This window comes from Cydia splendana, chromosome Z (assembly GCF_910591565.1).
Source record: "Cydia splendana chromosome Z, ilCydSple1.2, whole genome shotgun sequence".
NCBI classification, from domain to species: Eukaryota; Metazoa; Arthropoda; class Insecta; order Lepidoptera; family Tortricidae; genus Cydia; species Cydia splendana.
The window spans coordinates 34,535,714-34,553,867 of record NC_085987.1 but is presented as its reverse complement, the minus strand read 5'-3'; the positions used below and the strand labels follow the sequence as shown (position 1 = coordinate 34,553,867).

Below are 18,154 nucleotides of genomic sequence, written 5' to 3'. Positions count from 1 at the left end.
GAACAAAGTAGTTTTTTGCGTGGATGTTTAAAAGGTCATAATTTAGAAACGGTTGCCCATATTAACATAGTTTCTATGGAGAAAATATAGAGCTTAGGCTAAACTATCTCCCATTTCCGGAAAGGATCGTCGTGCCTTTCCACCCTGTATATGATTCATAATTGTTATATATTTGCCGTGACTTATTTTTCAAAAGTGTTTTTCAATAAAAGGATTGACACGTTAAGACTGTACATTTTTTTCAATGCTATAAAAACGAACTATAATTATTATAACCGACCGACAAAATAAAAACCCTTAAAAAAGAAAACCGACTTCGATTCTGATTCTGATAAAATAACATATTTGTCCTATATATAGATAAGATATAGTCCTGTAGACTTGTACAGAACTTATGTGATAAATTAATAAGAAGAACATTAAAACGAACAATACTTATACCTCGTAAACTTTTATTACAACTATTACATTATAGTAGGTATATTATTTTATTAGAGTTCAAAATAGTAGGGATATCCAGGTGCAAGCTACGCCTTACTTCTCATAGTTCTCATTAACAAACTGTAGGTATTACTGAAGTGACAATTAAATGCGATGGCTGCATACTGCGGCTGATACATTTCCTTAGCTAAAAAACTGGAAATATTTCTAAAGTATGAAAAAGGAACAGAGATAGCGCATCAGCCCCAAACCCTGACACTTTGGTCCCACGAGCAACTGGCCATTGCGACGCCGTTGGGAGCTATCGAGATTGACGTCACGCGGTTCTCGTGACCTGTCAACGTTCCTGCAAAATAAAATATTAATACTTAGTAAACTTTTAGTAGGAATACTCTATACTATACTCGCGGCAGAGTGATTATTATTATAATACCTACAACTGAAAACATTACAGTTTCGCGTTTGCATCAAAACAGACACGCGATTATTTGGTGACAATTTTCTTAATGGGTATCGTAATGGCTCCTCTACACCAACGGCAATGATGGTCCATTACAGAATGGGCGACGATTCCATCGTGTAGGTATGCGCATAATCATGGTCGCCACTTCCTTTGTTAGCCTGAAAACCAACAGAATGGTGCTTGAGCTCCATCATCGCCGATCATGGGCCACTGTAGGTCATTAAGCCCTCCACACGATCGGGTTCACCAGTAATTGCCTATCATGGCCAATGGTGTATGGAGCCATATGAGTAGGTAGGTGCAATATTGAGGTAGAGACTGCATCTCTGCAAAACGTACTAACTTTCAAAATAATAGATTGATAAACTTTCTAAATAGAAGATTGGATTAGAACTGTAAAGATATTAAAACGCAAGGAATCCTTACCCGTGTGTGATACTTTTAATGTGTCCCAGGAATGCACGGTGTTGTCGTCGGAGCCAGCCAGCAAATACCTCCCGCTGGGGGAAAGGCCTGTAGCATAAACACTGTTCTTTAGGGACAAAAATATCTGTAGACGTATCATTGTCTTTATACCTTGAAACCCATTTTTACCCGTTGAAGAGTTCCGTCCTGGTCTTCCTCAGCAGTTTCACTTCTTTAAATAGCACGTTTATGAATACAAATGTGTGGTTTATGATTTATGAATTATAATGAAAATTACAAATAAAACGCTATATGTATCCTATGAGATTTGAGGATTTCCCTCAATTCCTCATGGATCCCATCATCATTGCTGGATTTTTATTTAAATTGGACCAAACTACCTACTTAAAAAAACGGTTTAAAACGATGCCACCTCAATAATTTTGGGTTGACTAGACGCGTCTATGATTGTTAAAAAAAGAAATACAATCAGCATTAAAAGCATAAAATTCTAAAAAATATTTTTTTTTTGTTAACAACTCATGACCTTAATTTTTAAATTTTAATGAATTATGCCAATCTTGAATAACTTTGAGGTTGACTCATAAATTAGGTTAAATTTATAAAATCTCACCTTTATTAGAAATAAAAATGTACCTAAGCATAAACTTGTTTCTATAATTATCACACAGTCTCAAGTTAATCGAGTTCTAGAAGTCGTCATTAATTACCATAAGACGTTTAGGCACCAACATTCGTTGGGTAATCGTAAAAATAATTAACGTCAAAGTAATAGACTGTAGGTATTGCAATCATGATGACTATGCTGTTTACTGTGTTAAGTCAAGTGTGTTTTATTATAATTCATGAAGTTTCTCTTTTCAACTGACATAAATACTTAATTATTGATATACTTACTTGTAATAATAGGTAAAGAGGAAAACCTGGGGAATCCACTTTTGCATGTACATAGGTACCTACTCATTGCAGGTAAAACTTTACGCGTAAATCAGACTAGCTATGGTATTACCTATGAATGTGTTTGCGGTTTTCTCCCGCCATACTAGGGTCCTGACCTAGCTATTTAGCAAAGGTTACGTCTACGTCATTGCAATGCAAGGTAACTAAACTCTTCTTCCTTATATAGTTTTTGTTTATTCATATGTTTATCAAGGTTAGTAATGCGGCATACGCGGCTTATTTATCCTCGCTACATTCGCAAAACGCAAAACCTCTGTTGTATATAAGTATATACCGACTCTATCAGACTATACCTAGGTAGAGTTAGACCAAGAAAAGTCTGCAAAGATTTTGATAGCATACGCAGTGCTAGTAGCTAGTAGCATACGTAGTTATTTATACGTCATAATTACATGGAAAGTTTGACGCTAATTCTGCATGTTTCACGTGGGTGAAGGTGAAGGCTTCTGTAATACCTTTTGAAATTGTTTAGGTACCGAAAAGTTTACCTAACATGCATTTGCGGAAATAAACCAGAAAAAATTAAAAACCACCGCTAGTGAAACGTCTGGTACCCGGGAAACTAATTTCTGGTCGCTATAGACGTTGAATAACAGCCTTACGGCAGTGGTCATAAATGCTTTAATTTTAGAAAATTGGCAACGAGAGTTACGTTATGACGCTTTGCCTGATCGCATCTAGTGATACTGTCTACCGACGAGAACGGTTTGATCGTTGTGGGTGTAAAAAAGTCGAACTGTTTTCTACTCGGATGCGGTTTCAAAGGTCTTAAGTTTATGAATATAAACCCATACTCAACGAGGAGATAACGACTTGACTGACCGCAGCTGGTAAAGCCGCTAGCACCCGGGGGCGTGTAGTGGCCTATCTGCTGGTCGCTGCGGATGTCGAAGAGCCGCGCTGTTTTGTCCTCAGAGGCGGTCGCGAACGCTTGTCCGCTAGCGTGGAACTGAAATAGTATAATAAATAGGATTTCTATGAAGATAATATTATAAAATAACTCTTATGGCATAGATAATAGTGTGCAAAACAATATTTTTGTATGTTGTTTTTTACCCTAGCTACCAAGTAGGTCGGGCTTTTAATCGATGTTTTCTAAATGATAAATACCTACTTATTGAATATTACTTATTTTGATTCGATTTAATTTAAGCCTTTTTTATTGAGACGCTTAGCTTTAGTTGTCTAATTATTTGTATGCAAAGATATTACTCTTCTTTCTTTATTTGTAATATTTTACAGGTAGTGTTTTCCCTCGGTGTTGTATTTTTTCTCTGGTGAGCTGAAAACTGTGTTAAATTCGAATTCTGTCCGTGCCCGTTCACTTCTGTCCAATCAGGGGATTGATATTCTATCGCTATCTCCAGGGTTACACTAAATACATGCCAGATTTAATGTAAAATGGTTTAGCCGTGAACGTTGGGTAGGTACGTCAATGTATTAGCGTCATCAGAGTTAGGTACTATCAGACAATTAAGGATAGCTTGGAACTTACACAAACGCTATTAACATCAGCATCGTGACCGAAGAAAGTTTGTTTGGCTTTGTCATCTCTGATATCCCAAAGTTTGCACGTCTTGTCCACGGAACCGGTGACATATGTATTCATGTCTGGAATAATGTATAAGTAGCTGTATAGAGTTAGGCCAAGTGTGCAAGGATTTTGATAGCTCACGCAGTGCAAGTGTTATTTATACCTATGTCATAATTTCATGGACGTTTGAAATAACACTTGCACTGCGTGTGCTATCTAAATCGTTGCTCACTTGCTTGCTTGCTTGCTCATTATTAATAATAGTTCAATGATATACAGGGTGATCAATCCAAATGGGTCCGTATGGAGAAGTCAGAAATTATGAGACATAGCGAAATCTGTTCTTAGGAACCATGGCTTCGATTTTAGATTTAATAATAATGGCATTCATTTTTTTTTAATTTCTCATACATAACCGGGAATCGAACCTGGTCGAAGTCTGTGTAAACAATGTTAGGTAAATTCTGCTAGTTTTTTCGATGTTATTGTTGATGGTGCGAATCATAAGTCACAAGGAATACATTTTTAATGTTGTTCTTTATTCGTTAAACGCATTTTACAACATTAGTACACAGCACATAACACAATAATAATGTGATAGTTATCTAAAATTAACACAAAGCGGTTTGGAAAAGGGTCCTTTGATTTAAAACACAACCTTCGAGCAACACGGAAGGGAGGCGGCATTCGCACTATTTCCCCTCTGCCGAGGTACAAGATTAGCGCGTCAATCTAATCTAGCGCGGGTAATAAAACTAGTTGCACTTGGATTTTTCACTAGACCGAGTCCAGACGCGCGCGTGAACACTGCTGCACAAAAATGCCTGTTTGCTCGGTTTTTTGTTATATAATGGTCGGGGACATCAAATTTACAAAAAGAAAGTGTTACATTTCACATGTAATATTTTTTTTACATATCATACGTTTAATTACATTCAAACACAATTATTATATTTTAGTCTCATGTAATTGTTGGATTTATCGACTTTGCTCGCTCAGTACAAATTGCGATCCGCAAAATGTCGAGCGACAAATCCGACTTCTCATCTCTCAGAATACAATAACATACTTCAACGAAAATGTGTTAGTGTGCGTGTTGTGACACTTGTCACTCGTCCGTACACAAAAAGAGATCGAGGTTTGCAAGATTTGTCTTTGACGTGTGTCATTTTCTATGTATTTGTGTCGTCATTACAGATTGGATTTTGTATGTAAGTCTGTGAGAAGTGCGACTGTGTGCACCTTTCCCCCGCGAAAAATGGCAGAAAGATTTGTACGGTGAGATATCGCTTGGGCCCCTCCCTTCCGATGTGTCGGAAGCCGGTGTTGCTCGAAGAACACAACAGTAATCCCAAGAAAACAAAAAGTTATTAAGTGTTCCATTTTCAAATTTATAATAAAATGGCACGCCCGCTGAACGAATGCGTTCTAATTTTAAATAAACGTAATTTGTAATGCATAATATCGATGCAGATAAGATATGCATAAGTGGTCTATTCAGATAAATGATTCATAATGATGACCGATTCATATTAATTAACACATTTTGAAAATTATTCAAATTGTGGGCATTTCAGTCTAATGTTTACACAAGATTACATAGCAAAATTTGGTCCTTATACTTTCAGGATCAATTATACAAACAAATACTACTCGCAATTACCTACATAAAGAATATTGACCAGGTTCGATTCCCGGTTATGTATGAGAGTAAAAAAATAAAGTTTGGATGTCATTATTATTAAATCTAAAATCGAAGCCATATACCGGGTGTGGCCTGTAACATGAGCAAAAAATTAAACTGTAGGCTGTACTCCTCATACTGACCAACATTTGTTCAGCGACTTTTAAAAATAACTTGGGGTTTGATTTTTAATACACTTTAATGTTTATTCTAAGACGCAATGTATTGCGAATTTTGTTATGTTTAAGGCGTGACAAGCAACGTCAATCACAATGATATGGCGTGGCGATGGCGTCCATTGAAGATAATATTTATTTTGTATGAAAAATAGGGAGTCTAAATACTTCATATTTTTAAAAGTTGTAGAACAAAAGTGTCACCGTTTGAGGAGTACAATCTATGTTTTAATTATTTGCTCGTGTTACAGGCCACACCGTGTATGGTTCCTAAGAACAGATTTCGCTATCTCTCATAGTTTCTGACTTCTCCATAATAATATCATCTGTATAATATACAGGGTGATCAATCCAAATGGGTCAGTAGAAAACATTCATAACTCAGGAACATAAACACGCAAACAAATACCCTTACTGGAATTTTAAACATGAACCGTTAGTTTCGTATGGAGGGTCACTACCGACTAGGATGGGAGGCCATTAAACACAGATAAACATACCTACCTACATGAAGGTTTTGTTAAATATATTAAATGGGTGTGTAATGTTTATTATAATTATAAAAAAACTATCGTACATATGTTATAACGCCATTTGATATATTATTATATGTTATAATGTAATTTTTATTATACGTTTCCTTTATTATATTGTGATTTCATCTAAACTGTCATTGATATAATGCCTAATATAATATCATTTTCAAATATTATATAGACATGTTTTATAATGACATTTGTTATATTATATTTTTGTATAACGGAATACTTCATACCATTTTATCAAGTATAAATACATAGGTATATTGTATAACATTTTTTGTCATATTTAATTTACTGATAACGTAAAGTTTTACATACTTTTTATAACTAGTACGCAGCCCTACTGCTTTTGCTAGCTATTTTATTCTAGGGAGGTCGCAGTTCTAACCTAACCTAACCAATTTTTTCACGGTTATGTTCTGCGGGGGCCGCAGTTCAAACCTAACCTAAACCACTCTTTTGCCAGAGTATTTTATTCTACGGAGGGTCAAAGTTGTAACCTAACCTAACCCTCCTTTTGTTAGGTGTAGTATTCCAACCTAACCTGACCCATTTATGTCATGCAACTATTATGCCACACAAATAATTATGAGATGTCACTTGTTATAACAAATAATATGCTTTAGAGTATGTAATAATTATGACAATGTATATTATACGAAGTGTAAAGATACCTTATGACCATTATACCAATAATAACATTATGTATACCGTTAATTAGGTATTACGGTAGTATGCCATTTATTACGTTATTCAAAATAACGATATATCAAACTATAATATATGAAAAGTAATTATAACAAATGTAATGCACCCATATTAAATAAATTAAATACGCACCTGGTGCTAAAGAGATGCTGACCACGTCGCCTGCATGAGCATCGAATTCCTTATCCCTTTTACCTGTTTCTAAATCCCAAATACATCTGCAACACATAATAACTGTAAGTGCCTGAAATAGGTATATCTAGCTGAATTGTTGCGTTATGTAACTGCTTGCCTAGAAATCAGGCACTTGGCATTCCAAGTATCTACTCGTACGTAAAGTTAAGAATGTTTTTTTCAGTATAGCAGGAATGTCTTTGACTACTGTACCTACTGTTTATGATTAAAAAATTGCCCAAGTGCCAGTCGGACTCGCTTCTCGAAGATTCCGTAGCATCACAAAAATTTTAGTACGACGCTCGTTTTAGAGATAGAGCCCGCTGACGAACGGACAGCGAATGCTTAGTAGGTAGCGGAACCTTAAAAATTGATATTTCTAATTCACAAGCGTAAGGCGGTCTTCATATAGCACAGAATGTGTGATCACACTGATGCGGACCCTCACGCCACTCCGGTGTGCGAGCAGGACATCGCTATATTATACTCTTTTACACACCGGAGCGTCGTGCTGATCCGCATCAGTATGATAATCGCACATTCTCACATCTTCATGTCGCCGGAGCCGGTGAGGATGTGCTTGTCGTCGAGGAAGCGGCAGCTGCTGAGGAAGCCCTCGTAGCCGGCCAGCTCGCGCACCATCTTGGCCGCGCCCGTGGCGTCGCGGTTGTTCACGTCGTACACCGTGCACATGTTGTCCATACCGCCACATGCTGGAAAACGTTACAGAAGTCAGAACATTCCTTGACCGAGTGAGCACGAAGCTTTACCGTTTCGGCTTGGGCAAAAATGCTTTTGTATCTTCGTTCGTTCTTCTTTAAGTATCATATTTATAAGCAGATTGTGGTGAAATTTTTGAGCGTCCCGATAAATTATATAAAAAAAAATCGGTCAGTTTAAGAAAAAAATCTAATGGTGTAGCCGTGGGGGTTCGTGAGGCCTACAGCTCCCAGATCCACTAGTACCTACATAACTACATTGTTAACCAAGGGTTGAAAGTGGTTTATGTGGCCCAGAGCCATTCAGCCGAGTTAACCCTTTTCCAGGCTGCTGCTTTGATGATTCATTTAATGACTAGTCATTCGAATATGAACTTTAAATCGGACTCCTAAAGTTAAAATTCTAAAGGCGCGTATGAGGTCACTGGGCGTAGGTAGGTACTATGCCTGGAAAAGGGTTAAAATAAATGAAAATAATGAAACAATTTTACACAAAACTACCTACCTAGACTCTAGAGCTAGACCCACAGCAAGCTCAATAAGGCTAGGTAGGTGGGTACAAAATCGAGATAATTCTCACGATATTTATAAGTGAACCCCATACCGACAAAATTTCCCGAAGGCGCAAAGGCGACACTCATGACCCAAGCAGAGCGCAGTGGGATGACCTGCACTTTGTTGCCGCTCCAGGTGTCCCAGATTATGAGTTTCCCATCTAGTGAACCTGTTACGCAGTGCCTGTGGGAACACGAAATATGACATATCAATTTGCTAATTTCTTTATAAATACGAGTATTTAAGTATAGTAATCGAGTAGACGAAAGAGATAAGAGGAGATAAACCAAAAGGAAAACATAAAATGTGCACTACCTAGCTACCTACGCAATGATATATAACTATAGATAGGTTAAAATACTCATACATAAAAGGAGCACTAATATATATTTCCATATTTATTTCTATAGCTACGAATAAACCTGTTATTTTAGATTAATTTACGCATGCCATTCATCTTTGTCGTACTCGTTGTTAAACATGAGCTCGTCTCTTTCTCTTTTGGTGATTTTAGCACGTGCACATTTCTCGATTGCCCAGGTGCGACTAAAGGCAACTTGTACAATTTGTCACAAGGTAAGCGCTTCAATTTTGGAACGCCTATAACATATCTTGAATTATAATAAATCATTGGCACTACCTTTACAATAAATTATGCAACCGCTGCTGCTGAGGCCGCAGCCTTAGGCGATGCTAAGGACTGTGGCAATGCAAATGGCAAGCGATGACGTAAACGTAAACGTCTCTCTCAGGAGAATTTGTAAGTATTCAGTTATTTACTTATACCTACCTACCTATTATTCTGTAAGTTTCCTTGTCTGTAAGTTGCTTAGGCCAGCCAAATAAGATTTTTTCGAAGAATTTATGCACACCTTTTTTTGAATTTTTGAATTTCGATCGTTCGATTTCGTCACTCGAAAATCGGTGGAAAACGGCGAAATGCTAATTTTTGAAATACGAGCGATAGAAATTGGGAATCTAGTGGTAATGACCCATTAATGACCACTCGTTTTCAATTCTATTAGTAGAATTTAAATGCCTAGTAGTGGAGATATTATTTAACAAAATACACGAAATCGAGCGGTCGAATTTCAAAAATCGGCCCTCTGGGATTGCGCAAACTCGGATTACACGCATTTAGGACCAAATGAAAGTATTAAAACGATTTCCAGTTTTCTGGGAATTAATTCCTCAAACCGTTATTATTAGTTCTAATTTGATTCCCATAGTCATCGTAATAAGTTTATGGCCATAGTATTTTTTTTTTCAATCTGTTAACATCGTAGTGACATAGTTTATTTTTCAGGCCGATTGCTACCGTATCAATCGCTATCTAGAGATGGGGTATTTAACCCTTACACCGCCAGAGTCTGATATATAAGACATTACATATCCAGCTCATTTCGCCACAGTCTGATAAATAAGACAAAGATCTGATTTGGTTTTTACAGCACATTTATAACTCCCGTAACTATGCCAACCTTACTCTGCGTGGTAGAGTCAGACCAAGAATAGTCTGCAGCGGATTTGATAGCCCACGCAGTGCAAGTCTGTGAAATTATGACGTAGAAATGACACTTGCACTGCGTGGGCTATCAAATCCGCTGCAGACTTTTTTTGGTCCGACTTTACAAAATCCTCAAAGTAAGAGGGGGCTAACGCAAAATTGTAGTTTTTAGATTGAATTTTTCCACGTTTTAATCAAGGGCAAATGCCATGAAAAAATTCACTCGTAACATTAAGGTAAACGTACTGGTGCTCGACTGCTCGACGCGGTCCCAGTACCTAGGTACATGTTATCTTGAAACTTAAGTCATTGTCAATTAGCGGTGACAGCAAGGTGTCACCTATTGGGCATTAGCATGTCGAGCACTAGTACGTTTACCTTACCTATTTAACCACATTTCACTTATACTAGAGTAGACTTATTTGTAAATATCGCTATGGCATTTTAGGGGTCTAAGACGATTGATTGATTGATTGAATTTGCACGATAAACATGAAACTAACAGGAAGACAAAGATATGAATATGATGCTACAAAATTATTATAATAACTACTATCGCTTAGCTTAGCGTAACTGTCGTCACCTGGAATCGCCGCTGTAGTGCACCGAGTTCACTTTATTGATGTGTCCTTTTAAGGTTTTCTTAGTCACGAGACGTATCTTGGACAAATCGGCCATGTCCCCGCATTTCTCAGTGAGTTTCGTGTCTGCTACTTTTTGTTGTGCTTCCTGGAAATAATTGTATTAATTATAATAATTGGTATTAACTGTAGACTATTAACTTTTGAGTGCTTATTTCAAATAGTTACCTTAAGAGAAGCAATCAGATCGTTTAGCTCTTTTTTGAGAGCGGTGGTTTCAGGGTCTTCCTTCGGTGGCATTTTTTTGTTATGATATTGGGTATCGTATCAAAACCGACGAGTGTTGCCAGTCAGGTTGGCACTTGCTATGAGCCTTAGACATCGTTCCTGATGAATGCTCGTAATCTCGTTACTCTAATAGGATTCCAGCTTAACTCCAATGAAGCTTTACATGTGCCGACCCACTCCATTTTCTTGACTGTATTTATTGCTTAACACAGTTTCCCATTTAATTAATGAATATACTTAATATTTACTTAAGTAATAGTTCTAATACTATATAGCTATTATATATTTGAGTAATCTCCGTCCCGTCTTAGGTATTACAACGTTGGTAGTCTTTTGATTTCAAAATAGACGAAATGTTATAAATAGTTTGGTACCTACCGAAGTACCTAAGTACTAGGGTGGTTCAAAAAACATTTTTTTTTATTTTCCTACGGGGCCACTCCCTTATTTTGTTACACTTATTATGCTGATAAAATACACCAAGTTTCGTAACTTTATCTCAACTACAAGGGGATGCTCAACCACTTTGAAATTTTGTATGTTGTATGAAACCCAAAAAAAAAGTATTTATTATTCAGATTTTTATTTAAGTATCTGTTTTCACACTATTTGCACATGTCATTTATAAGTTTTAAAGTAGAAAAACATTTTTATTTATATTTTTTACAATTTTTCAAGAGTAAGAATTTTTGAATTTCACCTAAAAAAATCATAAAAATAGAAATAAAAATGTTTATTTACTTAATAACTTTTAAATCACACTTTCTAATAATGTCAAAATTACTACTCACATAAAAATCTAAAAAATAATAATTTAATTTTTTTGGATTTCATACAACTTTGAAAAATTTCAAAGTGTTTGAGCACCCCCTTGTAGTTGAGATAAGATTATAAAACTTGGCGTATTTTGTCAATATAATAAGTGTAATAAAATGAGCAGGTGCCGCTTCTTCTAGCTAGAGTTTGAATTTTTCCCATACAAACGTGAACCACCCTACTAGGTACCTACTTACCTTATTATGGTATCAACAAAACTTACAACGCCCATTGTGTATTGCTGGGTTGCCTGCGATTACAATCTGTGCATGTACCTATTATACCTATGCATTCACGAGTATTGCGATGTTGTTTTTGGAGAATTTCAGGCCAATAAATTGTTTTTACTAAAATTGCCAAAGTACAAGTGTCGAGAGATAGTCGACTAAAAGTAAGTGAATTACATGTTTTAAAATACACATTAACTACTCGTAATTTTAATGTACATAGATATTGAAATCTCACAGGCGTTTTAAAGTTAGAATACCTAATCTAGAGATGTTCAGTAATATAACAGATGTTTTAGCTAAGGGCGATAATAGTAATCTGTAGGTAAGTATTTGAAAAAAACTTAAGATGCACTTTATTTGAGTTGGTCCTACTGTGGGCGCAGCACGGTTCCATTTTTATCGTCTATCACTATGCGCGTCCCTTTCGCACTTACGTACTTGTTAGAACGTGACAGGCATGGTGACAAGGGATAAAAACGCGACCGTGCTAAGCCGCCTGGTTCACAGATTACGTTTACCTACTAACTTGACACGATACCTTAATTGTCCTTTGATTATTCATGATTATGATTTGAAGAGTTAGTGTCTTTTACTAAATGCACCACGACATTTGACTGTTGCGGCTCTCACTTGAGTAAAAAAAAGTGCGGCCCCTGACGTGACACAGACAGACGAGCAGTTTTCGATTAGAAGTCAACAGATCGCTACTGTAGCATGACCATTGTCCCAGTTACTTTCACTTTCCCTACAGTAGTTCACAATCTATGATACCGTTAAGTAAGCTGTATTTTTCTAATCAAATATTCAATTTTTGAATGTGCAAATTAGATTGAAAATGGAATAGGGAAAACGGGGTTGTATTGAAACAAGCTTAGTGCACCCCAGCAGCTATGAATAGATACCTGTTTAATTTAAGAGACGCACGCCTCATAGAAACAGATGTAACTGTATAGGGCTAATGGCACTTGGATTACTTGGAAATTTGAAATAAGTATACAGTACTTATCTAAATAAGCTTTCAGTACGGATCAAAGCATCCGTTTTTGTTCATCGTGAATCGTGCTAACCTAACTTTTTTAACTTAATTATATTAAAATGATTAAAAAGTATGAATGTATTTCGATTATATATATGCCCTTACAAAATAATGGTGAGGAGACTATAAGTCTACTACAAAATCACTCTACAGGCGAGTACCTATAAGGTTGATACAAAACTATTTCACTAGTAAAATTGCACCTATGTATGGTGGCCTCATCCCTGCCTTGTGCTCTGTGTGAACGCTTCATAACGCGATGTCAGTGTGGAAGTTGGACCAAAATAATAGTAGTGACCATAAACATAAAACTATAAATCGAACGATTCCTCTAATTTATTTTTCTAGAAACTTGCACAAAAGTAAACCTAGATAAATATATATATAACGGTTATTACTCCCGTTATGTTTTTTCTTACTGCCACCAACTAGTATAAAAGAAAGTAAACCATCGCCAAAAATTAAATAAAACGAGTAATAATGTACCGCAAAATGTTACTGAACCATTGTTACCCCAACTGGCCTTTCAACGGTGGGCAACGCTTTCATTTCACGGCGAATTAACTTTTTTCCAATTGAAGCAATGCAGTCAATTTCTTGAGTTCGACCGAAGAAAAGATAGCAGTCGGTGTTAGGAAGCTTCACCGTCAAGATGGCTCTGCGGGGACACCGATGCTTTCCTCTGAAATGTTGCTGCTGGGTCCTGGCGATGCTGATCGCTCTGAGACCGGGCACTTCCACTCAAGAGTTCTGCAGCGCGAATTCCGAGGACGCTGCCTGCCAGCCTCACAATCTGCTGCATAAAGGTATGTTATCCAGGTTTCGTCATACTCGCTCATAATGGGGGTCATTCCATGGTGGCTTACAGGGAATAACAGCTGATATAAAGCTGATATTGATATTATTTTCATCTCTTCCAAGGGAGTAATGGATATACTTAGTGTGTCAAGCCAATTCCGACAGTAGAAAAAAAGGGCAAATTTATAAAAATTAGGCGCGATGGGTCCTTAGAAAATTTGAATTTCGCGCCTTTTGCTTGTTTCACAAACTTGTAACCAAGGAGGTTTTAGGTTATAGTTTTGCCCAGGATTGCACACTTAGACAGAGACAATCATACTGTCTTTGTCACGCTAGTACCTAGTACCTATTACGTAAGTATCCAAAATAAAGGGATGAGTAGATATAATTTTCCTGGTTCTTACTGACTGATAAGCAGTGATCGTACATTTTCCAGCATTTTTGGTGCAGCAGAGTCACCACTCTGCTAAACGGAATTGGTACCTATAGATAATTTCAACTAAAATGGTAAATTAAGGTTAATATTAATGTAATTAACGCAAATTAATCATTAGGGTTGAAATTATTTATACCAATTCCGTTAACACCACTCCGCTGCACCAAAAATGCTGGAAAATGTACGATCACTGCTGATATTCTAAGTTGTGTTTGCCAGATTTTTTTTTAATCAAGCTCCATTTGGGCTAATGAAAGTAGGGAAAGTACGCACTTGAAAATGGCGGCAAATAAAAAAAAACAGCGTATTTCAACATCGTGCCAATAAAACCATAATAAAACATATTGATATATTTGGACATTTTCTTCTTTAATATACGAACTAAAACTAGTTCGTATATTAGACATGAGGTATCTGGTATTTCGTATTGAAAATCACTTCCCGATACTCTCTCTCTCTCTCTCTCCTTCTTAAAAAAAAGAGCGTGTTGACATTTTATAATCGACCCATATAAAAATGTTCATACTCAGGTTAGGCGTGGCTCACTCCGCGATTTCGTCGCTTTGCTACAGGTAGCTAAAAGTACATCAGTTCCACACCAATTTTGGTGGCTAGCCATAAGCCGCGCGTGGCGCTGTCGCCACCTAGCGGCCATATCTGTGCTGATCGTAACAGACGCGTTTTATTAGAGAGTGAGTCTTCTGTACCTAGTACTATTATTTATTCAGGTATCAGGTGTCGATTTTATCTTGTCAATCATTTTGGCCATAAATAATCATCCGTATCTCACATGTTTGGTGTGTATGAACTTATAAGCGAAGCGATTGCGAACTGTAAATTACGCTTTGTATTGTATACCTAATGTGTAAGCTGTGCTTTTTATCTTATCACTCACTACTTTAATGAAACCAGCTCCTGGCCTATTCTTTAAAGAGTTTAAGGCGAATAGAAGATGATCAGCAATATTTATTAAAGTCACTATAGGCAACTATAGGTATGCCTACAATAATTAAAGAATAGGGAATATTACGCAAAACTCTGCGTAGAGGGCGTCACAAGCGCAATCAAAGGGCCTACCGCGAATCACGAAAATCGAAAGTTCCGTAAACAAACTGCCTTGATCCGTCAATGCCATAGTGAAAACCTGTCAAAAAACAGGGCCTACCGCGAACCACGTTCGACGTGTTACCTCTCTGTCACACTTACGAACAAGTCTACAAGAGCGACAGAGAGGCAACATGTCGAAAGTGGTTCGCGGTAGGCCGTCTGTTTAAGTTACTCTATGGTTTACTAAACAACATAGTGCTGCAAGGTGCTGCACTCTTGCGGCAGAACATTGCAGTAATACCCCCTATTCCCTCGATTTCTCTAGGATCTTATCATCAGACTCTGACCTGACATGATGTGCATATTAGCCACACCCACATCAACGGTGAAGTTCAAGCAATAACAATAATTAAATCAGTCTGCTAATCAGGAAGTACCTACGCTGCTACGGTGTGTGAGCGTATATCGCTGTCTCGCTCACATGTGCGGCTCAGCAACAGTGTGATAAAATGCCAAGTTGAGTAAATTACGATTAATTGTTTGGTCAAAGAGTAGTATTAGACTTAGGTTTTTCTTTTACAAGCGGACAAAGTCATTGTTTAACCGCTCCTGCTAATAAATAGGTTCCGCATAGATTTGCGCATAGATCAGCGTTGGCAACCCTATATTGAATTATCGTTTTGGCTTATGCCAGCTACATACGTAACGATAAATCGTAGCGATTAAACTGTGCAGTCCGAACTGCGCAGTTTTATCTACCGTGTGTATGACAAATCGTTACGATAATCGACAACGATTTGTCATTTCTGGGTGCCTAGCCAGTATACCAATCGTTCGCTCTGTAGCGAACGATACGGTAATCTCTCTCTATCGCTCTTCGTAATTAGTGCGACAGAGACGGTTTACGTTTCGTTCGCTACGGAGCGTAATCTACCCCAGAGGGGCTACCGCGAAAATCGATATTCGCAAATTGCGGGGATCTTTCTCTTTTACTCCAATGAAGGCGTAATAAGAGTGACAGAGAAAAATGCCCGCAATTTGCGAACTTCGATTTTCGCGGTTACAGCCTAGTTACCCACCCAGTGACGTGCCGCAACGGTCGCAACGTCAGATTCAGTAAATGACACTTTGACAATCGATGTTATTGCATTGCAGAGTAAATTTAAGATAAAATGTTTGTAAACTTTGTAACTATTAACTATGGTGCCTCTGCCTAATCTATAGGTGATGTAATGCTGGAAGAATCGTGGGAGTCCACTACTTGCCGATGCAGTCTGTTACATTTAATACAATGAATATAATTGAAAGCAAGCTCAATTGGAATATTATCGGACGGCTGTATCTCAGCAGTTAACATTAATGATTATAGACATTAGGTATTGTAGGAGTGAAACAGAGTTTGAGCTTATCGGCGGCGGGAAGCGGGAGCACGTATCTGGAGCACGATCGTGGTATCCGCGTAGCCCAAGTCTTTTTTTAGTCGCGTTGTTTTACGAGCTTCAGTTTATGTTCGTGACTCGCCCGGTGCGGAAGTCTGTTTGACTTTTGGAATGGGCTCATTTGGGAACATGACAACGTTCAGAGGGATATTTATTGTAATACTTCTATGTTATGGCGTGGTTCATGGAAAGGGTATGTGTTGATTGATTGTGTGATAATACAATTATGTTTTTGTTCTGTACATTTTATTTACTGTTTTATTGAATAGTATTTAAGCTTGTTGTAGTTTTAGGGTAAGTGTCAGTAGGTATGTATGCTGTTAATTGAACAGAACTTAAACATGATGCTGTTCAGTGTCTTGTTGAACTCAATCATATTTTTGTAGGAGATTTACCTTAGTATGTAGGTAATAGACATAAGTTTATTTGTTATTCTTATTTACAAAATATTTATACCTTATATTATACACATATGTATAAATACTTAAAATTAAGAATGAAAAGTTATAGGAAATCCATTCTGTTCTGTTTTGTTTTTATTGAATTATCTGTATAAAAAGTAATTAACTTCTTTCAGAAACTGTCAAAGTGGTCACAGTTGCAACGGAGGATAATCATGGCTTGCAACGCTTCCTGCACTCAGCCAGTGTGTATGGCATTGAGGTAAAGGTGCTCGGCAAAGGTCAAGAATGGACGGGTGGTGACATGAATTATGCTGGTGGTGGCCAGAAGATTAATTTACTTAAAGACTACATCAATCAGCTCAAGAAAGAAGGGGACAAGGACCAAATCATTCTCTTCACAGACAGGTGAGAATAGTAGTAAAAATATATAAAATAATACTTTTTAATATTCAGTTTTAAATACTTGGTGCAGCAAGGTGTGGAAAGGTTCATACAGAGTGTGCTTTGTTAGAAATTAAACTAATTACAGTAATTACTGAAGCAAAGAGACTTGACTTCAAGTGTAAAAAAATCAGTGGCGGAGTGCAGTCTTTGCCGCCCTAGGCCCCAGGCCCTGTAGCAGCCCCTTTCTTAGTACTCATCATACCTATTGACTACATTTTGAGTTATTTATTGTTATCATAAGCAAATTTTTTCTCACAATTTGCCACCCCTAATATCTTGCCGCCCTAGGCCCGGGCCTACTGAGCCTTAGGGAAAATCTGCCACTGAAAAAAATTATGGAATAAATTAAGCTCTCACAGAAATATTTATTACAAGTATTGTGTTACAATATGTATTTCTTTCATAGTTTCATATAGTTTACTTTTAGTTTAGTAATTGCAATACTCTTGCAATATGAGATTTGTCAATTCAGCAAATAGTATTATTGAGCCATTACATTAATAAGTACCTTTGTATATTTCCCTCTCATAGTTATGATGTCATGTTCCTGGGGACCATAGAAGAGATAATCAAGAAATTTAAATCTTTTGAAAATACCAGAGTTCTGTTTTCTGCTGAGCAGTTCTGTTGGCCTGATGTGAAGCTTGCAAGCATGTATCCTAAAACGGAGGTTCCTAGCCCATATCTTAATTCCGGAGGATTCATTGGTAAATACATCATGGATTCTTAAGTCTAATAATCATTGT

At 37.1% G+C, this 18,154-nt stretch overlaps 2 protein-coding genes across 2 annotated transcripts in view; one reads left to right on the top strand and one right to left on the bottom strand.

Moving 5' to 3' along the window:
• Positions 1 to 666: 666 nt before the first annotated feature.
• LOC134804487 (guanine nucleotide-binding protein subunit beta-2) lies at positions 667 to 10,862 on the bottom strand. Its single transcript, XM_063777535.1, has 9 exons — positions 10,699 to 10,862; positions 10,473 to 10,618; positions 8,432 to 8,565; positions 7,656 to 7,821; positions 7,067 to 7,152; positions 3,786 to 3,901; positions 3,113 to 3,239; positions 1,331 to 1,417; positions 667 to 787 (listed from the first exon to the last, which is right to left on the bottom strand). Exons 1-9 carry the CDS (start codon positions 10,768 to 10,770, stop codon positions 681 to 683), a joined length of 1,041 nt encoding a protein of 346 aa, XP_063633605.1. The 5' UTR covers positions 10,771 to 10,862; the 3' UTR covers positions 667 to 680.
• Positions 10,863 to 16,375: 5,513 nt separating this feature from the next.
• Positions 16,376 to 18,154, top strand: part of LOC134805304 (procollagen-lysine,2-oxoglutarate 5-dioxygenase) — a 28,486-nt gene continuing 26,707 nt past the window's right edge. Inside the window, exons 1-3 of the mRNA XM_063778622.1 lie at positions 16,376 to 16,753; positions 17,138 to 17,369; positions 17,940 to 18,115. Coding sequence (XP_063634692.1) covers positions 16,672 to 16,753; positions 17,138 to 17,369; positions 17,940 to 18,115 — 490 coding nt within the window. The 5' untranslated portion in view covers positions 16,376 to 16,671. The remainder of the gene's footprint in view (positions 16,754 to 17,137; positions 17,370 to 17,939; positions 18,116 to 18,154) is intronic.